At 39.0% G+C, this 15995-nt stretch overlaps 1 protein-coding gene across 1 annotated transcript in view; it reads left to right on the top strand.

The window, feature by feature from the left end:
* LOC134807483 (inositol 1,4,5-triphosphate receptor associated 2-like) overlaps positions 1 to 15995 on the top strand; it is a 32539-nt gene that overhangs the window by 16064 nt on the left and 480 nt on the right. Inside the window, exons 7-14 of the mRNA XM_063785834.1 lie at positions 387 to 504; positions 3479 to 3529; positions 6397 to 6474; positions 9907 to 9963; positions 11773 to 11832; positions 11936 to 12000; positions 13491 to 13590; positions 15297 to 15431. Of these exons, the coding sequence (XP_063641904.1) occupies positions 387 to 504; positions 3479 to 3529; positions 6397 to 6474; positions 9907 to 9963; positions 11773 to 11832; positions 11936 to 12000; positions 13491 to 13590; positions 15297 to 15431 (664 nt within the window). The remainder of the gene's footprint in view (positions 1 to 386; positions 505 to 3478; positions 3530 to 6396; positions 6475 to 9906; positions 9964 to 11772; positions 11833 to 11935; positions 12001 to 13490; positions 13591 to 15296; positions 15432 to 15995) is intronic.

Genomic DNA, 15995 nt, shown 5'->3' with positions numbered 1-15995 from the left:
AGCCTGCATTGTAGAGCACCTAGAACATGGTATTATTCAATAAATATTTGTGGAACTGCATTAACTAACATTACATCTTCTTAGTAGGGGGAAAGAACCAGGTAATTCAGCCAGTGATGATTTTCAAAGGGATCCTCTAAATCTTTAGCTTCAGGAATACATTTGTCTGTTTTCCCCATAGTCTCCATTCCCCACTCCCCATTTTCTCCAAATTCCTTCCTTTTCCAAGGACTGAAAGATCATGGGTATATTTTTACTATGCGGGCATCTGGTTTAAGCCTTTAGTGGTTTTCAACTTGGGTCCAAAATAGTCCTTGGCTGTTCTTAGTGTCTTTGACGGTTATATTTGAGGTTTTGCTCATGGCCTTCTCCCCCCACCCCCACAGTGCCCACCAGGCTATTATGAGAACAAATCTGTTAAAAGAAGAACTGGAGGAACTGAAACTTAGTATGAATGCTTCAGAAGAGCAGAAGAGCATGATTGTAGCCCAGAGCAAACAATTAGTAAGTCATCTATTACAGTACTTTGAATTTGGCATATAATTTACATAACTGAAATATACAAGAGGACTTATCCGGTGGAACATCAGAAGTCAATATCCTGATGAATGAATTGGTAACACTTTAGAAAAGTAAAGGCAGGTAGGATTTTTTTAAATCTGTGTTTTCCTTTTCTTTCTTTTTCTTTTCTTTCTTTTCTTTGTTTTCTTTTTTTCTTTTTTTTTGAGACAGGATCTTGCTTTGTTGCCCAGGCTGGAGTGCAGTGGCAGGATCGTGGCTCACTCCAGCCTCGACCTCCCAGGCTCAAGCGATCCTCTCACTTCAGCTTCCCAAAGTGTTGGGATTATAGGCATGAGCCACTGTGCTTGGCCTCCTTTTCAATCAAGATTTGAATTTTTTACATATTTGTCAGTCACATTCACAATAGTTTCTGAAAACCCAGAAAATATCTGGAATGCCTCCTAAAGTCGATAGGAGAATTCAAAAATATCTGATACTAAAAACCACTTGAATTTTAAAAAATCTGTGAAACTTTCACCTTTTTTCTCAGATTTAAAAAAAAAACAGTTCTCTCGGTACTTACAGGTTACTGAGAAGCTCCATAAATCATTCCTTATGCTAAATAAGCACAGGCTTATAATTTCAGAGCAAAAGAGTCATTTAGACTAAACTTTAAGTCAGATGCCAGAGAAGTGATCATTTTTATTGAGAAGGTTCAACTGTTGTATAAAGAATTAGTAATAGTCTTCAAAATCCTGATAGATGCCAGCAGTACTCTAGTATCATTAACTATGGTAAGGAGTGGCTGAAAGTCATTCCGACTAATTTGTTTCAGGTATCAGTTGCAAAACTGTTTTTAGAGTCTCTAAATCATGGAGAGACTTGGTTCCAGCCCTGTGGCAGTCCCTTATGACCTCCCACAAACAAAATAACTTTGTTTAGCTTAGCTCTTGCCTCAGTAGTAAAATATGGGGACTAGATCATTGAATGCCAGGTCTTTTGTGACCCTGCAAGTCTATATGGATGCATTATAGGAAAGACTCAATCTGGGACCACTGAGGAGCTTCTAACTGAAGGCAATGGAGAGAACTGGTCAAGAGCCCACGCTTGGGAGTCAGACTGCCTGCCTTCAAGCTCCGGCTCCAAGGGCTGTGTGACTTTAGCCCTGCCACATAGTCACTCTAAGCCCGTGGGTCCTCCTAGATAAAATGGAGATAACAATACTACTTACCCTAGGGCTGGGAGGGATAAATGAGCTAGCGCATGTAAAGCATTCAATGTCCTTTCTTTCCTCTTAGGAATTGGTAATGTTAAATTGCTATTGATTAAAGTGCAGAATTTTGGCCTGCACTTTGGGAGGCTGAGGCCGGTGGGTCACTTGAGGTCAGGAGTTCAAGACAAGCTTGGCCAACATGGTGAAACCCCATCTCAACTAAAAATATAGAAATTAGCCAGATGTGGTGACACACACTTGTAATCCCAGCTACTTGGGAGGCTGAGGTGGGAGGATTGCTTGAACCTAGGAGGTGGAGGCTGCAGTGAGCCAAGATTGCACCACTGCATTCCAGCCTGGGTGTCTGAGACTTGGTCTCAAAAAATAAATAAATAAATAAATAAATAAAAATAAAGTTCAGAGTCCTAGATATGGAATCCTAATCATTTGCATTTTGTAGTGCTTTATAATTTTAAAAGATTTAGTTGATACTTCATCTCATAGGTAATAACAGAAAATCTGTAAGGTAGAAACAGAAGTTGCTATATTTTTGTGTACTAAAAAATGTAATAGAGCAATAAAGTCCAGAGGAAGTTTTTAATTGTTCAAAGTCAATTGTCTAATAAATGATAGAGCTAAATTAACCATTCTATGGTATATATGTACTTTAGAACATCATGTTATACATGGTAAAAGCATATGATGTTATTTATCTGTCAATTTTTTAAAAAATGGTAGGGCCACCGGGCACGGTGGCTCACGCCTGTAATCCCAGTACTTTAGGAGGCTGAGGTGGGCAGATCGCCTGGGGTCAGGAGTTCGAGGCCAGCCTGGCCAACATGGTGAAACCCCGTCTCTACTAAAAATACAAAAAGTAGCCAGGTGTGGTGGCAAGTGCCTGTAATTCTGGCTACTCGGAAGGCTGAGGCAGGAGAATCACTTGAACCCGGGAGGTGGAGGTTGCAGTGAGCCGAGATCGCACTATTGTACCCCAGCCTGGGCAACGAGAGCGAGACTTCGTCTCAAAAAAAAAAAAAAAAAAAAAAGTAGGGCCAGAATTGAACTCAGGTATTTAGATTTTAAGTACATGGATGGGGAGCGGGTGTTTATTATTGTGTCAATGAAATCCTAGCTTGAGATATTTTTTCTTTCATTTTTATATTATAAAGGTAATACCTATTTACTTTATAAAAATAAAGAAATGCATATTAACAAATAAAAAGTTTTGCAAAATTCTTAACCTACCCTTGAAATTTACTGTTAACATTTTGGCAAATAGCCTGTCCTGAAATATATTGATTTTTTTTTCTGATGGTTCTGAATTTGAGGCTGTTAATTGTAAAACAGTTTTTGATGCTCATATGTTGTGATGATGTTGCATCTGAGAATATCCACAGCTTCAAATAGAACGCTAGAGCTCTGTGATTTCAAGGTGCTATTTAAATAGCTGAGTTTACAACTACCTGTCATAAATGAAGCAGCAGGGAAAGAAGCCAGGTTGTTACTTTTTTGTTTCTTTTGTCTTTTCCTCCCTAACAACCATAGTTACATTGAGTCCAGGAGGAGAATGACTTCACTTAGATCCCCAAGTACCTGTAGGCCAAGGCTTAACCCCACATTGAAAATATTTTCAGAGTAGGCTCATTTGTGATAGGTGAATGCTACATTCAAAGTTGGTAGAGAATGTCAGCCTTGGAGGTAAATATGTGGTATTTTCATAAACATCTTAAATATATTTTAATTATTTTTCTCACAATGAATTAGGAGACAGAAAACCGGGCTCTGATTCTTAAGATTCGGATTCTACAGGAAGAGGTACGTCAGAATCGTTAAACACTGGCATAGACAAACATGCAAATCATATCATCATGGTTTATGGCTGTGGGTTAAATAAAAATCATGTAAATATAGCTTCCTATAGGCCAGAGAGCAGGTTGACTTGTCAAATTACAAGTGAGGAGGAATGAATGGGATTTTCATGTCTGAACAGAGAAACTGTTACTTTTGCAATTATCCTTGGAAGAAATGGGATTTAAGAAATTCAAATTTAAGATGAAATACAATGAACCCATCTAAAAAATATCCAAATCAAGAAGGAAAGTATGGATGTTATCTAATCATTTTCCATTTAATTCCATTGAACAAAGTGGCAAAAGTCTTGAGTCTACGATTCAGATCTTAAATTCACTGAGAAAAGGACCTTGGAAAAGCCATTTATCTTTTCTGGGCTAATAGTACCTATGCCATGGAGTTATTTTCGAGATTAACTAAGATAATTCATGTGAAGCCATTTGGTAAACCACAATGTAGCTTATAAATATTAGGAAATATTAGTATAATCTCAAAGAAAAAGAATATAATTTTTTTAAAGCAACAAAATTGAAGCATTGGAAGAACAGGGAACAAGCTACTAGCAAGTTACTATTTTGCTGGGAAAATTCCTTTTATAATAGATACCATTTGAATATCAAGTAGTATGCCAGTTTTTAAATTTTGCTTTTATGTGAGGCTATCAGAAGTACTTATGAAGCTATGCAGCACAATCTGGAGAGTTATTCAAAATGTGGGCCAAGTGGGTATTTTAAAATTTCATAGTGGATTGGAAAGGAACAATTAAAGTTTGGAAAGAAAGCCTATATTAGATTCAGAGCTGGTATAGCCCCAAGGCCAGGCTTTTGTGAAACTAGTGATTTACAATTAAACTACTAATGTAAGATATTTTTCTCCTCTTATTTAGATGAGTGACACGTATCAAAGAATTGTACCAAACCAGTTCAGAATTGAGATAGAAGGAAGATTGAAAGCCCTTCATCATGAAATAGCATTGCAATTATTGACTTACATTAGAAAACGAATATAAGTGTTGTCACTAGCTAAGATTCCTTTGGGAGGTAAAAATCTGATGCATTGTGAAGAGTAACATCACAATGGTTTGGGTAGTGATTCACTTTTATTCATTCATTCATTTTGTTCATTCAACACATATTCATTGGAAGATCTTAGAGCTATTCTAAGTGCTGACTATATGAGCTTAGCAAAATAGCTCATGTGGAACTAGTATGTTAGATGGTAAAAAGAGCTATAGAGAAAAGAAAAGCAGAAAACAGAATTGAGGCAGAGAGGAGTGCAATTTAAACTAGGGTGGTTAGGAAAAGCAGCCTTATGAAGCTAATCCTTTGATTCAAAACTGGGAAAGGAGGTTTATCTGTGAAAGAGCCTTCCAGGCAGAAGAAATAGCTGAAAATCGTGAGGCTGCAGCCTGCCTGCTATTTTGGAGGGACAGCAAGGCCAGAGTGTCTGGAGCAAAGTGAACAAGTAGCAAGAGATGCAGGCCAAGAGCTGGAGGGTCCAGACACAAGGGGCTTACACACGCATCCTAAGGACTCTGTCTTTTTTTAAAACAAAACAAAACAAAACAAAAAAAACACTTGAGTGAGATGGGAGCCATTGAAGTGTTTTGAGCAAAGGAGTAATATGATCTAATTCCGTTTTAACAAGACAACTCTGGCTGCTGGGTTTAGAATCCATTGTAGCGGGGCAAGAGAAAAAGCAGGAAGACCAATTAAGAGGTCTTTGCAATGATCCAGGCAAAAGCTGATGGGGGCTTGGACTGAGTAGTTGCAGTGGAGGTGGATAGAAGTGTTTGGATCAGGAAATGCTTTGTAATATATCCAAAGATATTTGTTATGTTTTCAGGTAAGAAGGAAATTTTCTTCTGGTTGTTTCTAGTGTCTCAGTGAAATACAAAGCAAAGTCATCAGCTGAGAGTGAGGATGTTGGAGGGGTTATTGGAAATTTGAGGAAAGAGAAGGAATGAAATGAGCTAGGGGTTGGAAAATTTTTTGTAAAGGGCCTGATTATAAATATTTTTAGGCTTTGCTAGCCACAAAAATGACCTTTGTGTCAACTACTTACCTCTGCCTTTGTATTGTGAAAGCAGTCATAGACAGTATGTACCTGAATGGGCACAGCTGTGCTCTAATAAAACCTTATTTACAAAAACAGGTGGTCAGCTAGATTTGGTCTTTAGGGGTGGAGTGAGGGGGCTGGGCATAGTTTGCCACCCCCTGATTTAGGTAAAAGGCAGTATAAATATACCAGGATGATATGATATGGACACCAGTAAACACTGAGGTTGAAGGCCATGAATTAAACGTGTGACCTATCTGTTCATGCTTTCTTTAAGCATGTTCATCTGAAAGGGTGCTGGTGTGGAGTGGGTGGTAAGCTCATCTAGGTAAATGCTAAGAAGCAGGAGTTAGGCAGGGAATGGAGGCATTTGGAAGGGAATGATTATAATGATTGCCCAGGGAAGAACTGAAGCTAAATAAAGAGGGGTCTGAGTTCATGGGAAGGTTGAAGGATAATGAAAAGGTGGTCGGATCAATGGATTGCGGGTTCCAGGGGGGATTGAAGGTTTGTGGGTATAGAGGAAGTAATCTGGAAAGCCAAGAGGTGGTTGTTGAACGGTGGGATGCTTGCAGTTAAGGTAATGGAGGGGCTGCAGTGACTGGTAATAACAAGTTTGAATTTATGACTATGGGAGTAGTGGCTGAGGTTGAATGGAAGATAAAAAGGCAATACTGAGAGTGATGAAATGCCACCTCCTAAAAGAGACTTTGTTTGTCCTCATCTTTTATTTTTCTTGGTGCTAAATCCAAGAATACTATCTTTTACATTAGAATTTCAAGAACATCATGGATATAGACAGACTGGAAAAGAAGATTGAAGACTTGTCTAAAACTGAGACAGAGCACCAAGTAAGCACTTCCCAAATACTGGTAAAATATTTTTTTTCTGTCAAACCAGTATTATTTTATGAAAATGTCTATGCCTCATTGACAAACAAAACTTTGGTTATAAATTCTGAAACTTTTAGTCTACAAAATATTTGAGTTATATAAAAGCTAGTTTCCTTTTCCTTCTTTTTATTTTTTGGCAACTGCTTTACTGATATGTAATTCACATGCCTTAAATTTCATCAACTTAAAGTATACAAGTCAGTGTGTTTTAGTACGTTCACAGAGTTGTACAACCATCTCCAAAATCAAGTTTAAAACATTCTCATCACCCCAAAAGAAATCCCTTTTACCATCCCCCACCCACCGTCCTCTCCCCAACCCTAAGCAGCCACTAATCTATTGTCTGTCTCTATAGATTTGTCTCTTCTGGACATTTCATATAAATTAAATCATATAATATGTTGCCTTTTGTGTGTGGCTGATTTCACTGAGCATAATGTTTTTAAGGTTCATCCTTGATATAGCACGTATTACTACCTCTTTTTTTTTCTTTTTTTTTTTTTTTTGAGACAGAATCTCGCTCTTTTGCCTAGGCTGGAGTGCAGTGGCGCAATCTTGGCTCACTGCAAGCTCTGCCTTCCGTGTTCACGCCATTCTCCTGCCTCAGCCTCCCGAGTAGCTGGGCCTACAGGCACCCGCCACCACACCCAGCTAATTTTTTGTATTTTTAGTAGAGACCGGGTTTCACCATGTTAGCCAGGATGGTCTCAATCTCCTGACCTCGTGATCTGCCCACCTCGGCCTCCCAAAGTGCTGGGATCACGGGCATGAGCCACTGCACCCGGCTGTATTACTACTTCTTTTTATGGCTGGATAATATTCTATATGGATATATCAAATTTTGTTTGTTCACTCATCAGGTGATGGGTGTTCAGGCTTTTTTCACTTTCTGGCTATTATGAATTGTCTGCTATGAACATTTGTATACAAATTTCTATGTGTACATATGTCTTGATTTCTCTTGGGTATATTCCTAGGAGTGAAATTACTGGGTCACTTGATGTTTCTATGTTTGTTTGTTTGTTTATTTATTTATTTATTTATTTATTTATTTATTGAAACAGAGTTTTGCTCTTGTTGCCCAGGCTGGAGTGCAGTGGTATGATTTTGGCTCACTGCAACCTCTGCCTCCAGGTTCAAGGGATCCTCCTGCCTCAGCCTCCTGAGTAGCTGGGATTACAGGCGTGCGCCACCATGCTTAGCTAATTTTTGTATTTGTGGTAAAGATGGGATTTCACCATGTTGGCCAGGCTGTTCTCAAACTCCTGACCTCAAGTGATCTGCCTGCCTCAGCCTCCCAAAGTGTTGGGATTACAGGAGTGAACCACCACGCCTGGCCTTGTTTCTATGTTTAACCTTTTAAGGAACTGCCAGGCTGTGTTCAAAGTGGCTGCACCATTTTACATTCCACCAGCAGTGCATGAGGGCTCAAATTTCTCTACATTTTTGCCCAAATTTGTTATCTTTTTATATTATATGGCAATTTTTAATTTAATTGTATCTGATTTTATGAATTTCTAAATCAGGAAATATTTCAGATATTGTACCTTCTTTAAATTTTATTTTATTTTTTTGTAGTTTACCAACCTCAACCTGAGATAATGTACCTTCTTAATGCTAAAAATGAGGAGAGATGGGAAAAATTTATCCCTAATTATATTAAGAAATTATACCTTACAAAAATATTTTTTGTCTAGATAGTGTCTAAAAAGTCTATATTTCATACATATTTTTGTTATCTGTCACACATTCTCATCAGGAAACAGATGACAACGACTAGTAAATTCATGAATTTGTGTCATGCTTATTGTCATCTCTAATGGCTTATTTGAGAAATATTTTGTTGTTGTATGTGTCTGAAATGATGATATACTTAAATTTCTACATTCTGATGTAGAGTTTTCCAGTTTCCTAGCAGAAACTAACATTTCATGTGTGTGTTTACATATATATGTAAAACAACAGTTATAATTTAAACATCAATTTTTAAAAAATTAACTAACAAATAATCAGTTAATTTGTGAATTTAAAGATGGGATCTCACTCTGTTACCTGCGCGGTAGTGCAGTGGCATTATCATAGTTCACTGCAGCCTTGAACTCCTGGGTTCAAGTGATCTTCCCATCACAAACCTGCACGTTGTGCACATGTACCCATCTCAAACTTCCAAGTAGCTGGGAGTACAGAGGCACACCACCATGCCCAGTTAATTTATTTTTAAATTTTTTGTATAGATGAAGTCTTGCTATGTTGCCCAAGCTGATCTTGAACTCCTTCCCTCAAGTGATCCTCCTACTTTGGCCTCCTAAAGCATGGGATTACAGCTGTAAGCCACCATGCCCAGCCTTCTTAGACATTAAAATTAATTCTACACTAGGAGTGGCTGTCTTTGCAAAACACAACTGTGATAAACCAGTGGAAAGAGCCAGAAGACACGGGTTCAGATCCTGTCTTTTCTACTGAAAAATTTTATAACCTCAGGCAAGCTTTAAGTCTAAATTTTCACATCTACTAAATGGATGTGATGTTTGTACCTATCCCACAAGCTTGTTATAAACTCAGATGATGATGTGATTATATCCAGTGTATAAGATTATGGTGATGATTCTGCTTCTGACCATGATGATTATTTTTCCAGGTTCTCAATTCAGTCAATATACATATTTATTCATTCTATAATATGTAGCAGCATATGCCAACAAGCTTGCTTTTGATTTGAATAAATTGATATATCCTTTATGTTCACTTACCTAAAAGAAATCTTAAGCATTGTTACAATATGTTTTTTTTTAATTTAAATTTTAGTTTTAGAGATGAGAGTCTTGCTCTGTCACCTGGGCTGAAGTGCAATGGTGTGATCATAGCTCACTGCACCTTCGAACTCTGAGGCTCAGACCATCCTCCAGCCTCAGCCTCCCGAGTGCCTGAGACTACAGGCATGTGACGCCATGCCAGGCTAAACTATGTTTTTAAAAGGGGAAGAGTCTTCTATGTGTCCTCATGGAATCTCTATGTTCATATTGTATCTAGACTTTTTATTTTCACCAAAAAAGTGAAGATTCTGAACATTCCCTTATTATGTTAAGTGTGGAATGGTGGGAAGGGCACTTGGCTGGAGCTGTAGACTTGCATTCCAGGCTCAGCTCTGCCATTGACAGTGTGCGACATTGGGTGGGTGAGTCTCTGGGTAGTGTGGAGTTTGGTTTCCTCACTGGTAACATGAGAGCAATGACTCCTGCCTCTAGAGTTGGAAGGGAAAGTACTTTGTAAAGTGAAAAGTACATGCATGTTAAAGGTGCTTCAGAAACATCTTACTGGAATGATTTTATGGCACTGTCCTTTTACCAAAGCAATGTCCCAACGGCCTTCCCTAAATTCGTCTCTTTTCAGATGCAGTTACACACATATGAGAACACTTTGCTTAATAAAGATACAAGTTTGCAGAAGGTTGGTATTGTTCCTTACCACAAAGTCCCGTGGAATTGGCTAGCTCTCTCCAAATCTGATTCTTTTTTTTTTGACGGAGTCTTGCTCTGTTGCCCAGGCTGGAGTGCAATGGCATGATCTCGGCTCACTGCAACCTCCACCTCCCAGATTCAAGCAATTCTCCTGCCTCAGCCTCCTGAGTAGCTGGGATTACAGGTGTTTTGCCACCACGCCAGCTAATTTTTGTATTTTTAGTAGAGACGGGGTTTCCCCGTGTTGGCCAGACTGGTCTTGAACTCCTAACCTCAGGTGATCCACCTGCCTCAGCCTCCTGAAGTGCTGGGATTACAGGCGTGAGCCACCGCGCCCAGCCTAAAAAAATCTGATTCTAATATGATGTCATGAGACTTTCCTTTATAGTACTTCATAAAAATAAGTTTGAACATATCTTCTCTAAATTCTGGTGGTGTTCATCCACACGTGACAAATATTAGTGTGCCAATCTACCAGTCACTGGCTAGATACTGGTGATGTCGTTTTAATTTCTAACAACATAAATGAGTCTGCAGCCATTCATTTTAGGGTGGAAGAAGAATATATACCCAAATTATTTGAAACCCAATTTGATTGATTGATTAGATAGATACATAGATAGATATCATTCTATTCTTGTATCCTGTGATCATAGCCAAGGATACCGGCTACAAAGGTGCTGGTTATGGTAACTTTAAGAGACACAGGAAGGAACACAGCCTCAGTCAATAATCTTCCACAGTCCAAAACAGAGAAGTGAAGAAAGAATGATATTTGCCACTCCTCTTTTCCATGCACATTTTGAAGTTTCAAAAGAAACATGCATAGCTGTGGACTTTGACTGGGATACTGCGTATTGTCCTAACTTGATGTCTTCATTGCGGGTGTTCTCTATGTAATGATATTGCGATAGTAGTGGCTACTCAGTTCCTCCCTAACTCTGGTCTTCTCACCATTCTGCACTCCTGCTCAGGGTTCATCAGGTATTGATTGATCATCTCCCATGTGCCAGCCACCACGCTAGCCATGGGATAAAATTAGAGATCAGGTACTCACTACCTGTACCTTTTGGTCTTGTAGAAGAAAACAATGATTTTAAGGAGGTATCATTAGTACTGAAAAAAATCAGATGCCTTTATTTCATTGGTCACTTGCAAGACGGAATTTTTTCTTTAACACATCATGATGATAAATATAATTTTGTTTTGGGCTTAAGAATCACCTTTTGGAGTTTGATTCCACTGGGTCAGACAAACACAGATTATATTGACACCAGTTACATATTGCTCCCTTTTTGTCCGTGTGTGTGTGTATGTGTTTGTTTTTGTTTTGTTTTTTTGTTTTGTTTCACTCTTGTTGCCCAGGCTGGAGTGCAATGGCATGATCTTGGCTCACCACAACCTCCACCTCCTGGATTCAAGTGATTCTCCTGCCTCAGCCTCCTGAGTAGCTGGGATTACAGGCATGCGCCACCACGCCTGGCTAATTTTGCGTTTTTAGTAGAGACAGGGTTTCCCCATGTTGGTCAGGCTGGTCTGGACCCCCGACCTCAGGTGATCTGCCCTCCTCGGCCTCCCAAAGTGTTGGGATTACAGTCGTGAGCCACCACGCCCAGCCGTCCTTGTGTGTTTTTAATCGCAAAACACCGACTGGTTCAGTTTTCAAATAGTGAGACTGGTAGAATCGCATGACGATTGGGCATTTACAATTTTTCTGTGGCTCACATTAATAGTCTAATATATATGATTTGGTGGACCCATTACTTTTTTGCTATTATTTCTCTCTTCTACTTTTCAGAAAGGCTTATATATAGAAGAACTTAAATCAACCATCATAGAATATGGAAGCATTATAGAGGTATACCTGTTATTATTAATCTCACACCTTGCAAGGTGGGCTTGTTAAATGTAAATTCCCCACTAGAGTAACATGTACAGCCTAATGTTGTGTGCGATTCCAGAATTTACGAGGGGAAAAAAATAAACTGGCTCATGAGTTACAGCTCTTGCAACAGGAACTCATCACGTAAGTAGAGGGCAACTCTTGCCAGCCTCCTCTCTTGTTCCTCTACCCTACATTATTGGCCCAATTGAGCTTTGTATGTGCCACATTCTTTTCTTCTATACGTTTGTATGTGATATTTTCTCTATTTTTCTCCATGAGAACTTCTTTGTGAGTTTTCTATGACCCCTGATTGTCTTAGACAGCTCAGGATGCTATGACAAAATACCATAGACTGTGTGGCTTCAATAATACTCATTTATTTCTTACAGTTTTGGAGGCTGGAACTCCAAGATCAGGGTGCCAGCAGGGTTGAGTTCTAGTGAGGGCCCTGTACTAGGTTGCAAATTGCTGACTTATCCTTGTACAAGCATGGAGGAAAAGCAGTTAGCTAACTCTTTGGCTTCTTCTTATAAGGACAATAATCCCATTCATGAGGGTTTCAACCTCATAACTTAATTACCTTCCAAGTGTTCCATTTCCAAATACTATCGCATTGGGGTTAGGAATTCAATATATGAAATAATGGGGGGCAAACAAACATTCAGTCCATTGTGTTGACTTTCCCTTGCTTGCTTTTCCCTTACCCTGGAACTAAGTAACTCTTTTTTTCTTTCTTTTTTCTTTTTTTTTTTTTTTGGGAGGTGGAGTCTTGCTCTGTCACCCAGGCTGGAGTGCAATGGCGTGATCTCAGCCCGCTGCAACCTCCACCTCCTGAGTTCAAGCAATTCTTCTGTCTCAGTCCCTCAATAAGCTGGGACTACAGGCATATGCCACCATGCCTGGCTAATTTTTGTATTTTTAGTAGAGATGGGGTTTCACCATGTTGGCCAGGCTGGTCTCGAACTCCTGACTTCATGATCTGCCTGCCTCGGCCTCTCAAAGTGCTGGGATTACAGGTGTGAGCCACCCAGCCTGGCCTAAGTAATTGTTTTGAATGTAAGCATGGCACCTTGTTCTCACCTCTTTCCTGACACACATCATCCTGTATGATAATTATTTGTTTCTGAATGTGAGTAATATGCTAGTCCAGGATCCACAGGAGCCACTCAGATAACAAAAATGAGTAAAGCTAATGGAATATGCACGCATCTACATTATGCAAATGGCAAAGGAGATAAGTGCATTACCGATATAAAGGCAAAGGGGTTACTCTGTTTAGCTCCAACTAATTGTGACATCAAAATGATATGGACCTAGTCTGGCCACATCTTCTGATTTTGGAAGAAAAGCCAGAAATCCAGATTTTTAAGTGACATTTTCTGATTTTTAACTGTTGGTACCAATTCTTTTAAAAAATGTGGCCTGGTGTATGACCTCCTAGACTCACCAGTCTGTGCAGCTCCTGGAGGACAGAGACAATTTCTGACCACTCTCCCTATTCCCAAGCACATTATACAATCCTTGGCACATGGCACTGATTGTTTGGTGATAAATGGACCCTATATTCTGTTGACTTCAAACGTAATGTTGGAGGCACACCTAACTAGACTATTGTTTTTGTTTTTTTCAAGAAATGGGATCCAGTTGAATGTTAATGGAGAGTGTAACAGTATCATCTCTGAAGGAGAAAAGTCTTTACATTATGAACTCACTCTTGCTCAGTCTGCAGAGGTAGGTCATTATAAGAAGATGGAAAGCTTTGAAAGATAACTACCCCATGTGATAGCTTATGATTTAATGAAGGTTCACAGCTTGCCAAAAACTACCAGGGACACTGAGAGAATGTGCTGATAGTTCTTAGAGCCCAAGTCTAAAGTTTCTTAGCTTGGGGAGAAAGGACCATTTTCAAGTTATGGCCGAAAGCTACAGCAAGGTTGAAGGTTTGTGGAAGTGTGCATTCAGGGACTTTGGGACTTTAGAAATCTTTGTTTTCTTGACAGGACAGACAACCTGCCCCGATTCCCCAGCCTGGGATCCCAAAGGTAGCAGTAGATATCCATGAATTATTTTTTAGAATTTTCCAAACCCTCAAAGTAAATATATTTATCAAAAAATAAAGATGCCCAGAAACAATACCAAATTTATTTGCTTTAGATTATAATTGTATCAGCCCAAATTAATGACATTGATTATTACATTCTGAACAGAAACTAGCATTTTCTTACATGTGTTTCGGTTAATTTTAAAGTGGCAAAATGAATTTATTAGTTTAAACAATTTCCTTTTGTTTGGTAGACCCAGTACTTTATAACATGGGAAGAAATATTTTAAAAACCTTCTCGGGGATAAAGACGTTCTGACTCCCTTATGCTATATTTTCATTCCTTTGTATTCTCCAGTTTTGTGCTTGTTATGCTCAGAAATGCTTTATTTAGAAAAATGCTTTCTTTTCACCATTTGATGGTCTCTTCCTATCTGTGGACGATAGATATGTCAGAATGTTCTCCTGTTGACAGCTGTGATGCCACCTTGAAAGGAGAGAAAGAATGCCTTTGGGCAAACGCTATTTGAATTGCTTCTGCCAAGGATGCAGGGACAACATATGCTGCCTTCATCTGAAGCCATCTCCGGCAGCCCTGGACATTCTGCTGAGGGCTGTGCTTTCCTGACATTCTGTTTCAAATACTCATCATTTCACTGTGTTTTTGAAACCAAGCCAAACTGCCAGACTGAATGAAACTGTGGCAAATCTGCCACAGCAGTGTGTTTTTATCCTCAGTCCTCTGAGATAATAATGATGTCAAGATGCCAGCCCAGAAAGTTCTATAGTTCTAAACAGGAAGGTTATCAGCCGGCAAAGTTCTGGCTCTGAGGTTTACCCACTGATGAGTTGGGAAGTTTGTCTTCTAACTAGAATCTCGAAGTAAGAGTCCTGTAACCTTTTCAACAGGCAGCAAAAAGAAGGCTTGGGTCATATATTTAAAATATGACAGGAGGCAGAGATTTTGAGAGAAGTATAGGGAATGTACTTTGTGAAACATCATATGGTCTTTTATGAATGGAAGGGAGACAAAAGAAGCCAACCCGTTTTCAGTGGGATTGATTGAGCAGCCCTTCTCCACCAATTTTTTCCCCCTGGGTATTTCTTTACCTATTTTTATGTTAAAATTAGAGCCATAACCATTTATATCATCAGCATGTAAATGTCATCTATTGATAACTGAGTTTTCCTTAAGACAGAATAAATGTTCAATTGGAGCCATCCCAGAGAGAAAATATCAACAGCTTTTTTAGGATGTAGGAGAATTTCACAAGACTATTGAGAACCAAATGACAAGGACAATGACATTAACTCATGAGCATCATTTTTGTTAAGTGAAAATAATGAATGTTCTTTATTCAGATGTCAATTGTGGGCATTTCGATCCTTGTTTCAGAACACTGAAACAGAGAGGCAGCACAATGTAATCAACTTGTCATCTCTGGATGCCATGATGGATCAGGAAATGCTGCTATTACTAAGAGAGCCTGCGCAGAAGGCAGTGGAATTCACAGCCACGCTTCAGAAGCTGGTATCGTATAACATACCTTTATCGTGGTGCTCTGTTTTGGCTGGGAATATCTGCAGATAACTGACCTGCAACCTGTTTGCTGAGTCCAAATGTATCTGTGTGCTGCTGAGACCCAAATTAATACATTCTGAAAAGCGAAGGTTTTTCTCAAACCTTTCTGAAGCTGGCCTTTTAGTTCTGGGTCAATCAGGCCTAACAGATTGACCATTAGATACGGATTGCTTGAGGTTATTTTTTCCTGTGAGCTAATCTTTAGTATCAAAGGGCTGAAGACATGGTATCTATTAAACAGTTTCCTTCTTTAAATTTTCTTCTGGTTAATGGCTGGTATTCCTTTCTCCATTTTGACTTTTCACTGGAAACTTTGGATGATTGGAGAAATCAGAGAACAATATTTTCATACTGGTATTGCCAGTCCCTTTCATAGTGCCTGGCATATAGTAGGTAGCATTTAGTTTGGTACATTTTGGTACATTTTACATTTTGTACATTGTGGTACATTTTAGAATGGTAAAAATAAGTGAAAATGGTTGTTTTCTTCTATTTAAAAAGATGGGTTTTGTT

This window comes from Pan troglodytes, chromosome 10 (genome assembly GCF_028858775.2).
Source record: "Pan troglodytes isolate AG18354 chromosome 10, NHGRI_mPanTro3-v2.0_pri, whole genome shotgun sequence".
Taxonomy (NCBI): Eukaryota; Metazoa; Chordata; class Mammalia; order Primates; family Hominidae; genus Pan; species Pan troglodytes.
The sequence above is the reverse complement of the archived record's forward strand: the minus strand, read 5'-3'. Positions and strand labels throughout refer to the sequence as shown.